General features: G+C 38.2%; 1 protein-coding gene across 1 annotated transcript in view; it reads right to left on the reverse strand.

Moving 5' to 3' along the window:
* Positions 1–18517, reverse strand: part of SLC15A5 (solute carrier family 15 member 5) — an 89054-nt gene extending 70537 nt beyond the window's left edge. Inside the window, exons 1-2 of the mRNA XM_032158990.1 lie at positions 18157–18517; positions 13358–13580 (exon numbers count right to left, since the gene is read on the reverse strand). Coding sequence (XP_032014881.1) covers positions 13358–13580; positions 18157–18517 — 584 coding nt within the window. The remainder of the gene's footprint in view (positions 1–13357; positions 13581–18156) is intronic.
* Between the last annotated feature and the right edge of the window lie 3367 nt (positions 18518–21884).

Here is a 21884-nt window from a genome sequence, read left to right on the forward strand (position 1 = left end):
CCCCCTCCCATCCCTCCCCTCCCCCTTCCATCCCTTCCCCTCCCCCTCCCATCCCCTCCCCTCCCCCCTCCCCTCCCTCCCATCTCCCCCCTCCCCTCCCCTCTCCCCTCCTTTTCTTTTTCCTTTCCTTCATTCTTTCCCTCCCTCCTTTCCTCCCTCACTCCCTCCCTTCATTCCTTCCTTCCTCCCTCCCTCCCCCGCTTCCTCTCTCCCTCCCTCCCCCGCTTCCTCTCTCCTTCCTTCCCTTATTTCCCTCTATTTCTTCTAAGTAAAAGGAGAAGTACAGACAACAGGTAGAACTGGCTATGGAAAGGGAATATTGAAGGTTTGAGAAGAAAGAAAATGTTTAGAAATAGTAATCTGAAGGAGAAGGAGAGAAATTGGGCATTATATACTTGCTAGACAATGATAAGGAACCAGTTTGGTGGTCATGAATGTAATGTGATCATAGTATAATTTTGCATTTTTCTCAGACTTGTTGCTGTGTGAGTACAATAATGGAATATGTGGAGAGTTGAATTTTAACTAAGATCATTTCCTCCATCACACAGGACAGTATGACAAAGTAAGCTGGGGGAGGGGGAGGGAAAAATAATTGAAGACATGGAATATTATTGCTAATTAATTGGAGACTAGCCTTGCTGCATACTTCCTGGTTGGGAGTGGAGGCTCAACTCCCTGCTGTACCCAGCTGACACCGCCCAGGGGGGTAAATTAGAGCACTTCCAGTTTCTGCTGGGCAGGAAATCAAAGACAAGCTCCTCACTTGGCCTCAGCAACACGACCCGACTTGGGAATCAGAGTGTTCCTGTCTGATTCTCTGGGTGTTTATGTAAAATATTAAATCTTGCTCATGTCTGCTGAAACTATTAGGCCAGCAATATGCAGGGGAGGCAGTGTTTTTAATAGTGTTTGGTTAGAGAAGGACAGATATTGTCAAAAATATTTTCTCCTATATTAGTCTACCTTTTCCCTAATACTTTGTGTAAGAGGAGCAGGACTTTTTTTGGAGCTGCCCATTCCTTGCCACACCTCGGTTCTTACCCATCTGTACCTGGTTCCAGGTTCTAGGTTTCTCCATAGCCCCACTGATAACAAAAAGAAAGCCCAGGAAATTCATTATTGTCCTTCCTCAAGTTCAAAGGCCCCTAGGAAGAGATTGTCTTCTTTCCACCTTTTGGAATCTCCCTAAGTTCGTTTGTTGTGTTAGGTTTGGGTTTTTTTGATGTAAGAAGTACCTGGGAGAAACAGGGCTCTTCTCGTATTGGCTAATACTGGAAATCCTCTATTTTTTTTTTTTTTATCGGGTAGTTTCTTTTCCTATCATTGATTTGTCAAAGGTCTTCATATATTTTGGGTGCATGTCATCTGTCAGATACATGTTCTACAAATGTTTTCTTATAATATGAGGTTTTCCTTTTCATTTTCTCAATGATATCTTTTGATAAGCAAAAGTTTAAAATTTTAATAAATTTTCGTCTATCAATTTTTATCTTTATTGGGTCATACTTTTTATGTCGCATGTGTCCCATGTAAAGAATACTTTCTAAGCCTAAGTCACAAGTATTTTCCCCTGTGTTTTTTCAAAAAAATCACTTTTATGGGTTTTGATATCATATGAAGTTAATAATCTAATTTGAATTTTTAGTAGAGTGTCATGGGGTAATTATTTCCTATATGGATATTCAGTTATTACAATACCATTTATTGAGAAGATGATATTTTCCTCAATTATTTTTTGACATTTTGTTGAAAATCAATTGACCATACAAATGTAAGTATATTTTCTGACTCTCAGTTCTGTTCCACTTATGCCAATATCATACTGTCCTGGTTACTGTTACTTTCTTTTCTCTTTTTATTTTTTTTTAAAAAGCTTTATTGAGATATCATTGAGATGCAATAAACTGCATATATTTGAAGTGTGCAATTTTATAAGTTTTGAATATGTATGTACACACAAAATAATTACCACATTCAAGATAAGGAATATATCCATTGCTTCTAAAGCTCAGTCATATCCCTTTGTCATCCTTCCCCTTACCCCTTCTCATTTCCCCTTCCTCATCTCTAGGCAACCACTGATCTTTTTTCTGCCACTATAAATTAGTTTTCAATTCATAGATTTTTAAATATTAAATTATCTGTATTTTTTAATCTGGCTTCTTTCACTTAGCATAATTATTTTGAGATTCATCCATGTTAGTATATTTATCTGTACCCATTCCTCTCTATTGCCAAGTACTATTCCATTATGTAAATGTACCACTGTTTGTTTATGCATTTATCTGTTAATAGACATTTTTCAGCTTATTGCTATTACAAATAATGCTGTTAAGAACATTCATGTACAAGCCTTTGAACAGACATAGACATTAATTTCTCTTGGTTAAAACCTAGGAGTGTAATGGCTGGGTGATAAGATAGACGTATATTTAATATTTTAAGAAAATTTCAAATAGTTTTTAAGTTGTTGTAACATTTTTACATTATCACAACATGTGTATGAGAGTTCTAATCTCTTCATATCCCTGCCAAAACTTGGTATAGTACATGTGTACTGAGATATCATTGTGGTTTTATTTTGCATTTCCCTAATGAGTAATGATATTGAGCATCTTTTCATGTGCTTATTGACCATCTGCATATCTTCTTTGGTGAAATTTCTGTCCTTATGTATTCTAGCTATAAGTCCTTTCTCAATTATGTGATTTGTAAGTATTTTCTCCCAGTCTGTGGCTTGTCTTTTCTTTCTATTAAAAGTGTCTTTTGAAAAGCAGAAATTCTTAATGGTGATGAAGTCCTATTATAATTTTTTTCATGGATTGTCCCTTTAGAATTGTTTCTCAGAAATCATTGCCTAAACTGAGGTCAGAAAACTTTTCTCCCTCTCTTTCAGAGAAGAAATCTGAACTTGGAGAACTGAAATGACTCATCCAAATTCACACAGCTGTGTTGCTTGTAGAGCCATGAGCAGAAGCCATCATCCTGGTACAGGGCTAATTGGGCTAAATATCCTGTTAATACTTCTTTCTGCATCTTTGCAGTTATCGATTTCATGACACTATGATTTTCTTGTTAATCCAGCCTTTAACATTTGAAATTACCTTTCATTCCTCTCATTCCTCTCATCACATTTTATATATCAATCATTAACTGTAAATGTTGTCCTGCCTCTTCAGACTGGTAGTCCAAAGACATGAGTTAGAGTCACAAAATCTGAAAATCACATGGTCTGTGATTTTCTACTCTCTGGAATTTTAAAAATTGGAATCACACCCTCTAAACAAGGTTTTTTGGTAAGAATTTTAATGAAGAACATTAAATGAAGAACATGGATTATAACTACATGGTGCTAAGCAAATATTGTCATCATCAAATGTTTATTTTTCTCCAACCCTGATTTCAGGAACAAAAAAAGCAGTGAAGTTGGAACATAGTGAGTGATATGGTTTGGCTCTGTGTCCCCATCCAAATCTCAGCTTGTAGCTCTCATAATTCCCACATGTTGTGGGAGGGACCCAATTGGAGATGATTGAATCATGGGGCGGGTCTTTTCTGTGATGCTCTTGTGATAGCGAATGGGTCTAACAAGATATGATGGTTTTAAAAATGGGAGTTTCTCTGCACAGCTCCCTCTTTGCCTGCTGCCATCTATATAAGATGTGACTTGCTCCTCCTTGCCTTCTTCCATGATTGTGAGGTCTCTCCAGGCATGTGTAACTGTAAGTCCAGTTAAACCTCTTTCTTTTGTAAATTGCCCAGTCTCAGGTATGTCTTTATCAGCAGTGTGAAAGCAGAATAATACAGTAAATTGGTACCAGTAGCATGGGGCACTGCTGAAAAGATACCTGCAAATGCACAAGTGACTTTGGAACTGGGTAACAGGCAGAGGTTGGAACAGTTTGGAGGGCTCAGAAGACAGGAAAATGTGGGAAAGTTTGGAATGCCCTGGAGACTTGTTGAATGGCTTTGACCAAAATGCTGATAATGACATGGACAATGAAATCCAGGTTGAGGTGGTCTCAGATGGAGATGAGAAACTTGGAAACTGGAGCAAAGTTGACTCTTGTTATGTTTTAGCAGAGACTGGCAGCATTTTGCCCCTGCCCTAGAGATTTGTGGAACTTTGAACTTGAGAGAGATGATTTAGGGCATCTGGCAGAAAAAATTTCTAAGCAGCAAAGCATTCAAGCAGTGACCTGGGTGCTGTTAAAGGCATTCAGTTTTATAAGGGAAGCAGAGCATAAAAGTTCGGAAAATTTGCAGACTGACAATGCACTAGAAAAGAAAATCCCATTTTCTGAGAAGAAATTCAAGCCCGCTGCAGAAATTTGCATAAGTAACAAAGAGCCAAATGTTAATCCCCAAGACAATGGGGAAAATGTCTCCAGGGCATGTCAGAGGTCTTCATGGCAGCCCCTCCCATCGCAGGCCCAGAGTTCTAAGAGGCAAAAATGGTTTTGTGGGCCAGGCCCAGGGTCTCTGTGCTGTGTGTAGTTTAGGGACTTGGTGCCCTGTGTCCCAGCTGCTCCAGCCATAACTAAAAGGGGCCAAGGTACAGCTCGGGCTGCTGTTTCAGAGGGTGGAAACCCTAAGCCTTGGCAGCTTCCATGTGTTGTTGAGCCTGTGGGTACACAGAGGTCAAGAACTGGGGTTTGGGAACCTCCACCTAGATTTCAGAAGATGTATGGAAATACCTGGATATCCAGGCAGAAGTTTGCTGCAGGGGTGGGGCCCTCGTGGACAACCTCTGCTGGGGCAGTGTGGAACAGAAATGTGGGGTCAGAGCTCCCACACAGAGTTCCTACTGGGGCTCTGCCTAGTGGAGCTCTGAGAAGAGAACCACTGGCCTCCAGACCCCAGAATGGTAGATCCACTGACAGCTTGCACTGTGTGCCTGGAAAAGCAGCAGACACTGAATGCCAGCCCATGAAGGCAGCTGGGAGGGAAGCAGTACCCTGCAAAGCCACAGGGGCAGAGCTGCTGAAGACAATGGGATCCTACCTCTTGCATTAGCATGACCTAAAGGTGAGACATGGAGTCAAAGGATATCATTTTGGAGATTTAAGATTTGATGGCCCTGCTGCATTTTGGACTTCCATTGGGCCTATAGCCCCTTTGTTTTGGCTAATTTCTCCCATTTGGAATGGCTGTATTTACCCAATACCTGTACCCCCATTATATCTAGGAAGTAACTAACTTGCTTTCGATTTTACAGGCTCATAGATGGAAGGGACTTGCTTTGTCTCAGATGAGAGTTTGGACTGTGGACTTTTGAGTTAATGCTGAAATGAGTTGATACTTTGGGGGACTGTTTGGAAGGCATCATTGGTTTTGAAATATGAAGATATGAGATTTGGGAGGGGCCAGAGGCAGAATGATATGGTTTGGCTCTGTGTCCCCATCCAAATTTCATCTTGTAGCGCCCATATTTTCCACATGTTGTGAGAGGGACCAGGTGGGAGATGATAGAATCATGGGGGCAGGTCTTTCCCATGCTGTTCTCGTGATAGTGAATAGGTCTTACAAGATCTGATGGTTTTAAAAATGGGAGTTTCTCTGCACAAGCTCTCTCTTTGCTTGCTGCCATCTATGTAAGACATGATTTGCTCCTCCTTGCCTTCCACCATGATTATGAGGCTTCTCCAGCAACATGGAACTGTAAGTCAAATTAAACCTCTTTCTTTTGTAAATTTCCCAGTCTTGGGTATGTCTTTATCAGCAGCATGAAAATGGACTAATACAGTGATTAAGGGATGAAATATTAGAAGAAAAGATAAAGCAGGAAGTGTGGTCCAGGTCATTTAGGGCCTTGAAGTTCATGGCAAGAAGTTTGGATTTTATTGTCAGTGCATTGGGAAGCCTTTTGAAGGGAATTGAGCAGGGGGCTCATATGATCTTGTTTTCAGTGGAAAGATTATTGTGTCAGCTCCATGAATTGTAGATGTGGCAAGGTCGGGAGAAAATCACAGCTATTGTTGCAAGGTATGGAGAAAATCACAGCTATTGTAAGTCTGGATGAGAGCTAAGAGCAAACTGGGCCATGGTGGTAGCAAAGGAAAGAGATAGAAGTGGATAGATATGTGATATGTGTTTGGAAAGAAGATGTGTCAAGTTGAGCTAGTCTCTTCACTGTCCCAGAAACAGACCTACTCATGTTTGTCTCCTTAACTTGTCCTATTTCTTGGCTTGCCCTGTCTCACTTTCAAAGTCCTATATTCAGTCTCTTTTCCTTCATTAAATACTTTCTTGAATATTCTGCTTGTTCTCTTCTGTAAACTTTTTTTTTTTTTGAGACACTATCTCACTCTGTTGACCATGCTGGAATGCAGTAACATGACCTTGACTCACTGCAGCCGTGATCTCTTGGGCCCAAGTGTTCCTCTTGCCTCAGCCTCCTGAGTAGCTGGCACTACAGGTGCACACCACCATGCCTAGCTAATTTTTTTTTTGTATTTTTTGTAGAGATGGGAATTTGCCATTTTACCTGGGCTGGTCTTGAACTCCTGAGCTCAAGCAATCCACCTGCCTTGGCCTCCCAAGTGCTGGGAGTAGAAACATGAGCCACTACACCCAGCTTCTTCTCTGAACTTCTAAAGCAAATATTCATTCTTCAATTATTTCATTTTTATCAGTTTTGCCTTTCATTTATAGATTGTGAAGCTCTTTGATGGTAAGATTTTATTCTTTATTTCTTTATCTCCTTGAGACATAGCACAGTACTAGGTTCAAAATAAATGGAGATTAAATAACAGATTAATAATATGGCATCTCATAAAAATCAATTAATCAAACACAACATAAATAAACTAAAACCTCTCAGTAATTGGCCTAGAAAGTAATAGAACATCGAACATGACCACATTGAGCAAACTGATTTACTGTGATCCACTAAATGTATTTATGATAAGGTAGGTGAGGTACAAAAAGTTATAATTTTCTAGGACAACTGTATGGAGTCCCTAGGCTCAGCCACAGGTTATCCTTTCATGCTGCTGCAAGCCGTACACTTGACTTGTGGCTGTAGCAACACAGAGAATCTGGAGCCAAAAGCACTGTTACAGTGCTTTCAGTCTTTAGGAAACTCTTCAAAATGTTAAGCATTGTTGAGAAAATCTCAGAGAACACTGTGTGAGTCTTCAGTATACCACATGGTGATGTAAACTGCATTGCTCTAAAGAGGGTCAAGGAAAATTACAACTATTCCAAGACTTAAGTCTTGTGAAACGTAGTTAGAAACCAAAAATTATAGTACTGAATATCTATGTCTAGGAAGAGATTTTACATGAAGTACTAAATGTATTTTAACAAATGCCACCCAACATATTTGATTGCGTAATTTTCTGAAAGAATTACCTAGTACAGGCATATTTTGTATATGTCTTTGTTGATCCATGGACAGGACAAGCCACAGATAATTAAGGATGAAATTGTATATATATCATCTATATAAAAAAAAGAAATAAAAACCCACAGTCTTCAAACTTACCATTAAGACTCCTTTCATCTCATAGCTCACTAGCAAATTGAATTTATAAAGCACCTCTCACACAAAAAATCAGAGAGCAAAGCACTAAAGCAAAACAAATACCAGTGATTAAGGAAAATTGAAAGCAGCAGTAAAAATGTGTTTCTTTAGTCTACTTTTAAATACAGACTGGGAACTGCAAATAATTGGGAGCATATACAAGTGGTAATTTTTTTGTCTTCGTGATTGTATGGTATTGAATACAAATGAGAAAAATTGTTGCTGCAAAACTCAGCAATCCTTATGAGATTATTTTAAACATTCACTTAATTTAGTAATAAATTTAAGTTACTCAAATATTTTGTCATTTCTTAGACTGGCCAATTTTGATGTGCTTCATGTTTACTTTTGGTGATTTGAAGAGAAATTATTTAAAATGGTCTTTCCTAACCTGAGACAGTATCAAAGAAGGGAGGCAAATTTTCTGTAAGTTTCAGGTCTTCATAGCATTAGTGGACTATTTAAATATTCCAGAGAAAGTATTTTATTCTACATTGATCAATATTCAGAGAATTACCCAGGGGATTTGTGACTCTTCAATGGGATAAAACTGAACTGTTTAGAGGAGTCAGTGAAATAAAATATTTGGGCACTGATTTCATGGTGGATGGCTGTTGTCAATCATTGCTTCTTTTAGCATAACCATTGGCCACTGAAGTACTTCAAAGAATATTCTGGCAGCCAAATATTTGGAGAAAGAAGGGCAAAATAGAAACTTTAGAGTTCCTTTTTATCTGTAAATACATATTTTGTTTTTCCAGCAGAGCTGTTAAAGACAATTTAATAAAATATTGATTTTGGTAACTAGACATTAGGATTGAAGAAGTTTTTAATTTAAAAATTTGGGGTACTGCTTTACTCTCTCTCCCAAGCTCTCCCTACCTCTCTTACTCTTTAACCCATCTCATTCCCTTTCCCTCCTTTCCCATTCCCTCATTCTTTTGCCAACAACCCCCGCTCACCCCCCGCCTTTTTTTTTTTTTTTTTTTTGAGATAGGGTCTCACTCTGTCACCCAGGCTGAACTGGTGCAGGGTGTTCATAGCTCACTGTAATAGCCTCCTGAGCTCAAGCGATTCTTCCGCCTCAGCCTCTCAAGTACATGCGACTACAGGCTCACCCCACCATACCTGGCTAATTAAAAAAAATTTTTTTTGGTAGAGATGGGGTTACTCAGGCTTGTCTCAAACCCCTGGCCTTGAGTGATCCTCCTGCCTAGGCCTCCCAGAGCCTAGGGATTCAGGTGTGAGCCACCATGCCTGGCCAACACTCTAATTTTAACAGTTGTCCTGACTCACGTACCTTTCAAGCTTAAGAGAGAACATGCGGTGGGCGCCGTGGCTCACACCTGTAATCCCGGCACTTTGGAGGCCAACACGAGTGGATTGCCTGAGCTCAGCGGTTCAAGACCAGCCTGGGCAACATGGTGAAACCCTATCTCTACAAAAATGCAAAAAAAATTAGCTGGTGTGGTGGTATGCACCTGTAGTCCCAGCTACTTGGGAGGCTGAGGCAGGAGAATTGCATGAACCCGGGAGATGGAGGTTGCACTGAGCTCAGATCGCAAAGGTAAAGAAGGAAGTGCTTGTTGTTATTAGGGTGAGAGGGTAGCATTTGTTAAACTTGGCTAGAGCCAGTGCAAATAGAATTTGGGAAGGTCTGGTGATTTTTTCAAAGCTATGTACAAGCTACTACTCCTCAGGATGCAACTCAAAGGACATTTTGAGTATTAATAAGATGATTTCATGAACTGCTTTGATTTTGTTTGCTGAAATGTACCTTATAAATTATGATTTTACGATTGAAGAATATATGTAGATTTGTATTTTTTTCCTCTCTCTTTTCAGAATTATGTTGAATTTCTCAATCAGGTAGATTTCTAAATGTGATGATAATTGCTATAAAATTGTCAGAAAGTTCCAAAGCAGTCTGAAACACAGTAGTGGGTTCAATCAATGATTAGTTTCATTTCTTTTCAAAGGCATCACTAGACTTTCCTTATGGCTCTGGAATTCTTTTCAAACTTTGTTGTTCTTCTGAATCACCTGAAGTACTTGATATGGTAGGAATATTTGTGTCCCCTCAAATTTCATATGTTGAAGTCTTAACTTGGTATTTGGTGTTATACCTCCTGTAACAATGGTATTAGGAAGTGGTGTATTTGGGAGGTGGGGCTTTTGATCATAGGGGTGGAGCCCTTCTGAATGGGATTAGTTCCCTTATAAAAGAGACCTCCGAGAGCTCCTTTGCCCCTTCCACTGTGTGAAGACACAGTGAGAAGCCAGTAGTCTTACAGCCAGGAAGAGAACCCTCACTAGAACCCTGATCTCAGAATTCTGGCCTCTAGAGCTGTGAAAAATAAATTTCTATTGTTTATAAGCCAGCCAATCTATGCTGATTTGTTATTGCAGCCTGAATAGACTAAGACAGTACTTGTTTAAAATATGCATTTCCCGCCTGTCCTCCCAGAAAATTCAGATCCATGAGGTTCAAGGTGGGACCTGGGAAACATTTTCAACAAGGCTCTCAAGTGATAATTAAAATCAGCAACATTGCGTTAGAACAGTGGTTCTCAACTCTAACTGGGCAGCTTTAAAAAATCCTGGTCTCTGGGTCCAACCTCTAACCAATGTAATCAGAATCTTTGGTGGCAGGACCCAGGCATTTGTACTTTTTAAAAAAGAATCCTCAGGTGGCTTTAATGTGCACCTAGGATTGACAATCATTGTTCTCAATGTTCTTGTGAATACTAAAATAGATTCTGGAAAAATGCTGTGGGATAATACATTTTTACCTCTAGTGCTTCCCTAAGATAAAATATATTTAATTTGAGTAAGTGTTAAAATCAGAATATTTCAGATACCATGTAGAGTCAATGTGAGTACCAGATATTCAACAGTTCTGGGGTGAAGTAAGTCAGTCTCTAGACTTTTTTCAAGAACTTTACCAATGTTCTATTTGGGCTTCTAATCATGTATATAATTCACCCTAGTAACCCCTTAGCAACAGACTGTGATATGCAGATAGGATGCAAATCATCAGGTGAAGAAAGTAGAGAAATGCAGAAGCAAGATTTGAGGTTAATTGTGGTAGAATTTAAAATTGTGGCCAGGAACAGACTTCGTTATCCTCCTTCTTTTTGCTTCCAGAAAAGAATCTGCACAGGTGTATTTACCTAGGTGCTCTCCATTATGGCGATTCTTAATTGTCCACCTCAGCTTTTGCAATATGTGGAAAGCCAGGCTCTGATCTGGATAATGACACAAGGATGTTGGCAGATTATTATGTCTCTTGATTTCAGGGAGTTTAGCTTTATTTTTGTAGTGAGGTGCATTAGTTGAGGAAGATCCAGTACCAGATGGTAATGTTGGCTGGGAGTGGTTTTCTCACCTACATTTGGCAGCTTAACTCGGAAGTGGTGCTTTCAGTGCCTGAGACTTCCAGTCTATGCTACTTAACATGATCATTGGGAAGCTTTAGGTGGTATAGAAGCAATGACACATCTCATTAAAGGTCCCATAACTATGAACATCTGACATCTGTGCTGCAAATAGGACTGAATGCAGCCTTCAAGTGGTTACAGATTCAAGGGGTATGTTGTTTTTTAAAGGCACGGCTGAAACTCATTATATTTACCAGGCTTGTAATTTCTAGAGGCATTTTTGACTGGAAGACATAGATTACACATTAATAAACTGCTCCTTTCAAAGTTGACCTCCTCCTAAATGGGTTCCCTCTTTCCCAGCATTTAGACAATGGTTTCAGCTGATGCTTATCCATGATTTAGCAATAATCATAACAATAGCTATCATAATTTGAATACCTATAATATGCTAGGATACTTTATATATAAGTGATACAATAGCTCTCCAAGATATTCCCACTTCGTGGATGAGGAACCTGGGGCTCTGAGGAATTAAGGAACTTGCCAAAGACCACAAAACTCCTAAGTGACAGAGCCAGGATTCTGCCAGCTGTCTGGTTGCCCAGTGGAGTCTCTGTCCATCTTGTCACTGGCTCCTGCACTGTGTACAGGAATGGAATCAGCATTCATTGCTATAAACTGCAGTAAGGTAAGTGAACATTCATAAAAGTTGGCCTGTAGTTTAGTATTTAAACTGGAAAAATAAAAAAAGTTAAGACAACCAAATTCAGCCTTCAAGGATCTTACCATCCAGTTCTTTTATCACATTAAAGAATAACAGCCTGATTCTTTATACACATTTCTAGATGCTTTAACTTTAAATTTTTAAAATACTGAGCTATTTAGTGAAATCAGAAAATAATTTTTAAAAATCTAAATACGTTCATCCTAAATTTGGCCTGCTTCCTTACAGCTGCAGAAATTCATTTTCACCCCATTCCCCATCCCCCTTCCTGAAGCCCTAAAGCACAAACCCAGTGGGAGTCCCCTCTGTTTCCCAAAGGAAATATTTCATTCATATAATGTCTCCTTTGTAATCAACACTGAGAAATGTCACTTTGATTAAACACAACTCTGAATGACTAAGACCACAGTACAATAAATTCTCCAGAGCTATCTTTCAGAACAACTGATTGCTCTCCAGTCTTAATCCTCCAGAGTCTTATTTAATCAAAATGATGTTGCTAATTAAGGATTAAAACCTCCGAATAGAATAAAAAAGAAGGATTTTTCTTTCTCCTTTGGGCAGGTCAAGGAGGCAGAATTTGCTGCAAGGAAGTAAAGAGTCCCTTCTACCTTTGGTAAGACTGCATTGTTCTCTGACATTAGGACTTAATCCAAAATAGGGCTGAGTGCTTTGTAATATTAATATAATTGGAGAAAGAAAAAAGGGGAGCAAGAGAAAGAAAAAGAAAGAGAGAGAAAAGAGGAACTGCCTCGGATAGCGACATATGCATATACATATACATATACATATACATATACATATACATGTAGACACTATTCACTCTAAAAATGGACAATGTAGCTCACATCTGTTTGACATCCACTGATAGATAGATAACAACAATAGCAAATCAATTTTATAGTAAATGCTTAACTACCCTCCCTTAAGATCCATATATTAATTTGTTTTCTTGAATTTGTATTTGGTAATATAAATTGTTTCCTAAAAAAAACACAAAAACTGATGAACTCCGTAAGAACTCATTGGGAGAGACAAAGATTCACAGGAAGGCTGTTTGATTTTCATGGAATATAAACTCTTTTAGGTGTTGGGAGTGAATTGGGTGAGAAACAGAGATGCTGGGTGATGCTTTAACAAATTGTAAAATACTTCTTTCATCTTTGCATCTTCTCTCTGCATTGGCCTAGAAATTTATAATCTCTGCCAAATTAGTCTATTACAATACAGACATACTAACAGCTACCATTTTTTGATCACTTACTATGTGCCAAGTTCTTTGCCAGCAATACACATGGTGTTACCGCTAATAAAACTGGAGAAGAGGTATTATCCCTCTTCAGAAATGAATAAACTGAAGTAGAGAATAAATGACTAGGTCAAGGTCAGTCAGCTTGTGTTAAGCAGAGTCCAGACTTCCACCCAGGTCTCTTTGGTTCCAAAGCCACGTTCTATTCTGCAGGACAAGGCACTTCAAATCTTTTTACCTGGATGATAAATGTATCCTCGTGTGTTGGGAAGGTGCTGGTGAGCTGTACTGGTCTGCATGAGACTTAGAAGCTCCTGTGATTACTGACTGAATCATCATCACAGATTCATCACATCATCACTTAGTCCAATTCATCACAAAGACTGAGCAACTACTACCCAAATGGCATCAGAAAGTAAACAGTGAGAACGGTCATAAGCCTCTTTTTTCTCCTAGCCAGTGCTACTTACCAGTTAAAAAAAGACATTGTTTTTTGTGATCCATACTCCTGAAGGCCAAAAGCACCCAGTGGACAGACGATGGCTCGTATGCCTCCAATGCCAAGGCAAATGGTCAACAATGCTACATAAAACAGCCTGTGCTGCTCTGTTTTTGGTATGTTGTTAACTGCATGGTAAGTGCCCAGATAGAAATCTTCCAAGGGAAAAGCCACCACAGATAACAAAGCAGTGCCTGTAGGTGGAGAAAAAAAAAAGAGTAAATGTAGCATAGAACAATTGGATCACCAAATCACATTTTAAACAGGGTTTTTCCTCTGACAGTGGCATCATTTTGTAATTGTCTTATCCAAACATTAATGGTAGTCATTGCAATTTCAGGGATAGCCTGATGTTTTCTAATTGTAAAAATTTCCTTCAATATGTGTCTTAACTAATCCAGAGTTTTAGGGTTTTTTTTTATCCTCAAGCTTGAACTATGTTTTCTCCCAGAATGTATGAGCAAATCATGTTTATTTTGCCAAAATTAAAATAGCTCAGGAAAGAATTGTATAAAAAATGAAGCTGTTAGTATTCCCACCTCCAGAGAAAACCACGGTTAATAAAGGTTTTTTGTTCTTAATCAATTGAGTGACAGAAAACACCATGATCCCAGACATCTCAGAAGCCTATTACCTAAAAGCTTTTAAGAAGAACATTATCATAGAGGAGAACACAGCCTTTTTTTTTTTTTTCTTTCCTACTTCTGTTTCTCCTTGCAGTGTCTTTCTTATTTCTCTTACTTCTCACACAGCTGGATGGAGCCTTCTTTGCCACAAACGTAGTTGAGAAGGCTGGGGACAGAGGAGTGTGAGTGGAAGGAGAGGGGACATAAAGTGACAAAAGAAGGTCGAGTATCCTTCTCTCTTCCACCTTGCAGGGACCACACTTGCTGACTTTCCTTGTCTAATAAAACTTACTATACAATTCCATGCTTTTGCTAAGCTCTTTATATTTTGCAAAGCATGTTCATGGACTATATTGTTTCATCTTGGAAAAACTTTGTGATGTGAGTGGATAGATTTTCTTATTCAATTTATTTTTTTTAAAGAAATAGGTTCAGTGAGATTAAGTGGCTTGCCTAATGTTATAAAGTAACCCAGTTGTAATCTCCCTCTTCTTGGACCTCCTACCATCAAGTAGTCAAATAAATTTTTTTTTTGGAAGTAGCATTTCCCCCCCATCAGATTACAAAAGTAATACGTTCTTACTTCAGAAAATTTGAGAAATAGTGGAAAGCACTCAGAGTAATACAAAAGGCCCATAATCTCATGACTCAGAGATCATCTTTACCATATATATCTTTTACTTTTATAAAATAAAATATTTTATATTTATATTTTACTTAAAAATATTTTACTTAAATATATATAAATATATTTTATAAATCTATTTTACTTAAATAAATTGAGATTACACTGTTGATTTTTTAATGTAACCAAATAATATGAACGATTTTTAAAATACCTTTATACTTTTCCAACATGATTTCTAGTGATGATGTGATATTCTAATCATAATGTGTTTTAAAATACCTTTTCAGTTATTTTAAATGAATACTGTAAAATACCCTGACACATAATTTTTGCGCACATCTTTATTAGCCTAAGTTCTCAGTCAAAGGCATTCCTATTTTTATTGCTTCTTAATACCACTGGCAAACATTCTTTAACAATGCAACAAGTTAATCTCCTACCATCATTGTATGAGAAGATCTTCATTCATACTAGTTACCATCATTAAGTTTTTTGTTTTGATGATTCCATTAGTGAAAAATGGCTCCTCCATGTTCGTTTTGCTCCTTATTTTATTAATTTGGCATTAATGTTATTTGGTATAAATTTTTATACAGTTATTTCATGTGGTTTGTTTTCTCAATTAGATTATAAATTCCTTACAGATAAAAATTTGGTCTAATGCTTCCATCTCCCCTACAGAGGCTTTCACAATGTAAAGAATATATGTCCTTAATAGCTATTTGGCAACAGATTCATTTACCATGAGGTGGGCCCTTTAAATTGTTGAGTTTGAAATGTTCCCTTTTAAGGTTAGCCAGATATGAAACTAACTGCTCTCTTTCTACCACTTAGTCTTCTCTTCTGTAGGTGTGATGTGAGGCCTGGCTAGACAAAGGGATGTCCAAAGAGGAGGGACAGGACAACTATTTCATGCAGCAACTATTTACTTAGGAACAAGGCACTTTTAGTTTGAATGATATATTTGTGTAACTTAGAAAGGCACTTTACTTCCATCTTTTCAGAAAATGTCATAATAGGCTGATTGTGCTAAATCAAAACTTTATCCCTATCTGTTGTAAAATGACGCAGTAAAGAGACAAATCTATGACATACATGAAGAAAAGTCTCCTCTGTGATGTGTGCAATTGTGTATCTCATCATCAGTATGCCTGCATTTAGTAGCTCCGTAGAAGCACCATGATGTGTCATACTCCCTGCCAGGTGGTGGGGGTCCGCTGGCTCTTCTCTCCAGGAAATGTTGAGTCCATCAGAGAAGTCAGCCATGCAGGTGGACAATTATATTATAAAGTGATGGATGCAATCGTATAAGTATTATATGGGTGTGGTTGAACACAGAGAAGCTAGCGACAAACACTATTTGGTTTTTGAAAGAATAGCAGGAGTTTTCCAATCATGGATAAGGGATGGAAAGATAAGGGAAGGTGACAATTTCAGAAAGAGAGAAGAACATGTATAAGATTAGAAAACTAGGGAAGGAGGTCAGGAGAAGTTAGCAAGGTTGGGGTTGCATGTTGAACAAGTCTGGAGAGGTGAACTTACAATAGGTTGGTAAGGTTGTTGTATGCTAAATTAATAAATTTGGATTTAATTTTTTAGATAATAGAACCAATATAGAGATTTATTTGTTCAGGAAGTCAGTGTTGTTGGTAGAATGGAGTATGAACTGGAGACTGATTGACAACTGGCAGCCGAGTAAGTAGGCCATTGGAATGGTCAAAAAGAAGAAAGCTGCATTTTTTCAGCTAGGGTAGTAGCAATTCAGACAGAAGACTTTTTTTATATATAACCTCTGACGTTTAGTGACAGTTGGAATTTGATGGCAGCTGTAAGTGGAGGGCAACAAGGAAATAACTTTTAGTAAAAAAATGAATGGATGTAGAGTTGACTTAAGTCTTTTGTTTGCCGAATTCCAAAGTTGGGATTTCCATCCTGTCTGATGACTGACCTCAGAATTTAGACTGATAGAAATTACCATGTTAAACAAGAAGTCAACAAATGCTACTGGTGTGGCCTGTTACCAAGGTAAGCAGAGTAAATTAGTCTGGGATTTGCTTAAATGTCTTCTTATCAGAAAACTTTTTCTTGGTACCAAGTAGCAGCCTCATCACCATCCATTCCATCCTGTCCCCCTACCCAGCTTTATTTTTTCATCCTAACTCATTGCCACATGACATCATATCTATTTCCTCTTTTATTTTCTCTCTCCCTGCACCAAAAAGTCAACTTTAGCCAGAACAGATGACTTTCTTCTCTATTGCATTTCCAGACCCGGAATAATGTCTAGTACAGAGTAGTCAATAAGAAATATTTGTTGAATGTTGAGTGATTATTTGCCATGCAGTGACTTAGTTTTTATTCCACAGAACTAAAGCTGCGAAGTTTCCAGGTTTGACTGAAACTCCAATGGATTCTCTGAATGGTAATTTACCACCTGCCTGAGATTGTGTGATATGTTGAGTACCTGATATCTATCCATCTCTTTCTCATCCGTCCCCCTACCAACACTCATTTCGGCTGCACCTCTCATTATTGGTGAACAGCATGCTATATTCCCAAGTTGCTCAGATCAGAAACTTGGAGCTAATTTTTGACCCCCATCACATTTGTACCTTTATTTAGTTGCCTTATAGCTTCTCACTTGTTCTCTCCTGAATTGGCACTTTATTGCTTTAACCATCATCCTGAGATTTTCTGATCTTTCTTTATGTAATCCCTCACTGTGCTTGTCCATCCTGTATTGCAGAATAGCATTTCTCAAATGTTGTTTTCATGATATTTTCAGAGACTTCTTGTTGTTTAGGAAGAATAACTTGAACTTTTCAGTCTAAAATTCTAGTCTGTTCTTCAGGTTGCTCTCTATTCCTTATTAAACTATCTTGATATTTTCCCAGCATTTCTTGCAATCGGTCCCAAACTTTTGCAGATATATATTAATACATATGTAAAGACACACACTGTAGTGTCTAATTTACTCATTTCTAAAGCATATAATCATAGTTAATAATATAGAAATCATGCCATCATATGCAATCTTAATTACTATATGACTAATTAAAAGACCACCTTTGGATAAAAACATTTCTCAATTATTTTACATGAACTTCAAAAACCTTTTTTAGCACATTTCATCTTAGTTGTGAAGCAAATAAATTTCACATTTCTGAGGAATTTGTCATGAATTTGGGCTTGAGGTAAAAAGGTTTTGGGAAAGGAGGGCATTCTGAGGAGTAAGATAGATATGTAAAGGAGTAATTATTGTAAAATATAAATGCAATGATATAGGCATCAAAGCATTCTCTAACACACACACACACACACACACACACACACACACACACAGACTTACTAGCATTCTTCAAATAGTACAAAGAATGAAATACATTGAAACCATATTCTTACTTCATTTATCACATTTTATGCTAAAAGCAGAGTGAAAATAATATAAACTAAAAATTCTAACAAAAATCTACCCAATTAAGTCACAAAACTATCCAATCAGCAGAGGACACTCACCTAGAAAATGTAGAAACAAGCAAATATACACCAGTTTGTTTCTTCCTAAATAGACATCAGTGAGCCATCCAACAAACACAGGGGTAAGTATTGAAGTTCCAATAAAACACAAGTTTAAGATGGCTGCTTGGCAATTGTGATAGCCAAGCTTGATAGTGCAAAAGGGGATCATGTTGCAGACGACTTCAAAGAACGTGAACCTCTCACACAGCTCCACCAGAAGCAAGCAGATTCCAACCTGAATTTTTTTCACAGAGTGTGAGGAACACAAATCACCAACATGTCTTACAGTTTTCTCCTTCTCAATGCTGTGATGTACTTGTACTTTCTCATCAGTTATGGTAAAGTCTGTAACAGACATGACTACCCTCCTTGAACACAACTTATGTTAGTGGTTTGAACTTGGTGATATTTTGAACCCCATCCCTCTGATGAAAAAGTAAGAACGTTGCTTTGAATTTCACATCTCCATGCTAGAATTTCATAAGGTTTGTTTTTTGCACATGGATGTTGTTCATTTTGATGATCCAAGAGCATGAGTATTTAAATGTTCACGGCAGCTCAGGGTAGCCAAATCTGATTTGTTTGCTTAATTACTTAGCAGCTAAATTAGGATTGTCCTCCAAAATTATATTGAATTACATGAATCCAGTTGCAAACATGTGGAAACTCATCTGCCTCATACTGATAAAGGTTTAAATATTGAGGCAGAAGAAGCAGTTTTTCAGGAGAATTTGAGCACTAGATCAAGAAATAATTTGAGTCTAATAATTTCTGATACTTTAATTAAACAAGCCAGAACACTACCAAGAGATAAAGCGCAAAAGAAAATCTGTTTTGAGGGGGCACGATATCTTATCATTATTACATTTCTTGTTATTTTTGGTTGGAATTCTGATAAGAAACTTAATTAGGTAACAAAAGTGCTAGTACATTTAGGTAACAAGCAGAGTTTACAAGAAAGTAATTTAAGTGCACTAATGAAAGGAGAAAATATTAAACAAAACCCTGCTTCCTTTAAGTTGACCCCATGCTTGTAGAACAGCCTCTCAGAGGAAATCAGAATCAAAAGGTGCTATTTGACTCCTTTATTATTAATCAGTAGTCAGGGATACAGCAACCAGCCTACACAGGCTTGGGGAATAGTGGATCTGGTATCACCCTGACCCTTCAGCTGGGTGAATGGGTGTTAGCATTCTATTTTGGAAACCAGGAGGGCCAATTAAGCTAAAAAAGCAGCAGTGAAAGAGAACACCTTAACATTTAGTGGCTTAGCTGCAAGGACATAGAAAGAAAAGGGACCAGAACTATTGGGTCACAGTCATAATAATTCAACACTTGAGTATAGGAATGTTATTTTCATGCTGGAGTCAAAACCTAAAGACCGATACGGACTTTTGACTCTGGTTCTCATCTTTTGGTTCTGAGAGACTGGGGGCAAAATACTCTGTTTTGACTCCATCTAATAGCCTCATTGTAATGGTAGCTATTTGTCTCTGCTCAGCATTGCTACTTTGGTAACAATGCCCTAAACTTCCTTTGTGTAAATTGATCATGCAATTTATGATCCAAACTTGGACAGTTTTGTGCAGGTGAAAAGTGATGCTATTTATAGTTACTCCTAAAAAAAAAAACAGTTATAAACTGGGGCTCTCCAGGGCAACAATCTAACATGTGTTCACCCTACCTTTGGAGAATGACTCCTATCTATTACCTGAGATCATGGTGGGGCTGTTGATCAGGATATATCCCTTTTCTTCTAGCCAAGGGGGTCAACACCTGGTGTAAGATAGTCCTTTTACTTTTCTCCTGTGGAATTTTAATCTTGAGTGGAATGACTTAAGAATGGGCATGGTGGCAGCTGGGTTATTCAGATGGCAGCGTGTTAGTCTGTTTTCACGCTGCTAATAAAGACATATCCGAGACTGGGTAATTATAAAGGAAAGAGGTTTAATGGACTCACAGTTTCATGTGGCTGGGGTGGCCTCACAATCATGATTCAAGCGAAAGGTATATCTTACATGGCAGCAGGCAAGAGAGAAAAATCATAGCCAAGCGAAAAGGGAAACCCCTTATAAAAACCATCAGATCTAGTGAGACTTTCTTGCTACCATGAGAACAGTATGGGGGGAAACTGCCTCCATGATTAAAATACCTCCCACTAGGTCCCTCCCACAATACTTGGGAATTATGGGAGTTACAATTCAAGATGAGACTTGGGTGGGGACACAGTCAAATCATATCAGCAGTACCCAAAAGGGACTGCCCATGAGGCCCTGATGGAGAACTCAGCACTTCCCTGGTTCTTTTTCTTCTGAAGCCACGATTACTTTTTCCTTCTGTAGAAGGCTCAAAGGATTCCCATTAATTTTGGTTTGATTTAGTTAGCTCCATTTGGCTTCTGTGGCTTACAAAGAACCCTAAATGATACTTTACTTTTTTGTTTACCCTAGATGCAAGGCCAAGCTGTTCTCTAGCCACTGGCTGATTTCTTTAGCCCCTGACAAAGTGCTCCTTCCTAAGCAGAGTAGCACTGCTCTCTCCCAGGGCCTGATGATGATCCCATCTGAATTGTTTGGCTCCTCTCTGTATACTTGCTTAAGATCAGGCTCCAGGTGGTGGTAACCTGAGGTTTGGGGACACCTGAGTCAGTAAGAGCAACAGCATTTGCCTCCTTTGGAGGGGATATTTGGTAACCCTCCAAGAGAGCCACCTACTCAGAAATAAAGTTTATTTTCGTTATCTGTAAGGGGGAAAAAATCTGACTTCAATAGGGACATAATAGTTAGCAAATAGGATATTCATTTAAGTGGGAGTTAGGAGAACTAAGTTATATTCCTGCCCCTTTATCACTTAAGGCAAATTTCTTCCTGTCTGTGAGCCTATTACATTAACTGCAAAATACAAACAGTAAAGCCTGTCTCTGAAGATCATTTCTGAGGCTTGGTATAAAAAAGGGCTTATGAAATGTCAAGAATTGCACATGGAAATGCCTTTGTTATTACTTGCTTCTATATTCCTGCATTTTCTAGCTACCCTAAGCAATGATCCATAAAGAAATGTCATGGAACCATTTCCAAATTCCAGTTTGCACAAGAGACAGACGTTAGGAGGCCTGGATTATGTGGAATAGAGTTGAAGCAATGGGAAACCACCCCCTTTTTATTTGTCACATCCCGACTAGTTCTCAGTACAAAGTTCACAGTGAGCTCAAAGGACAAGTAGTAATTCCATTTGAGAATAATACTTGGCAGGGAATATTGAATGTCATCATCTTTATCAACAAACTTGGGCCCTTGAGTAAGACTTACGCATACTTTAGTTTTATGCAAACCCCTCCCCCATTCCAACTCAGGCTTGTTCTCTGTCCCTGCCTCTTCTCTCTGTTATAAAGTGATATTTTTCTCCTTTATAGAGGCAATGTATGGAATGTATGTAAATTGGATACAATTTGGAAAATACCTAAAAATAGAAGAAAAACCATGGAAGTTTTTGAAGCATTTTGTTGGATGTTTTCTCGCCATGGCTCGTTCTCTTTATTAGTAGATTTATAATATTTAAATTGTATAATTGTATAAAATTATTGTTCAATACATTTTCTACCCCATTTGTAGGTACTGTTAAAAAGCATTTTAACGTGCCATTATGAACTCTTTGTAAACATAGTTTTTTATGGTTGCGTTAATGGAGACATAGTTTACTTAACTATTCTTCCATCGTTGGTTAGT

The sequence above is a fragment of the Hylobates moloch genome, unplaced genomic scaffold (assembly GCF_009828535.3).
Source record: "Hylobates moloch isolate HMO894 unplaced genomic scaffold, HMol_V3 SCAFFOLD_8, whole genome shotgun sequence".
In the NCBI taxonomy this organism is placed as follows: domain Eukaryota; kingdom Metazoa; phylum Chordata; class Mammalia; order Primates; family Hylobatidae; genus Hylobates; species Hylobates moloch.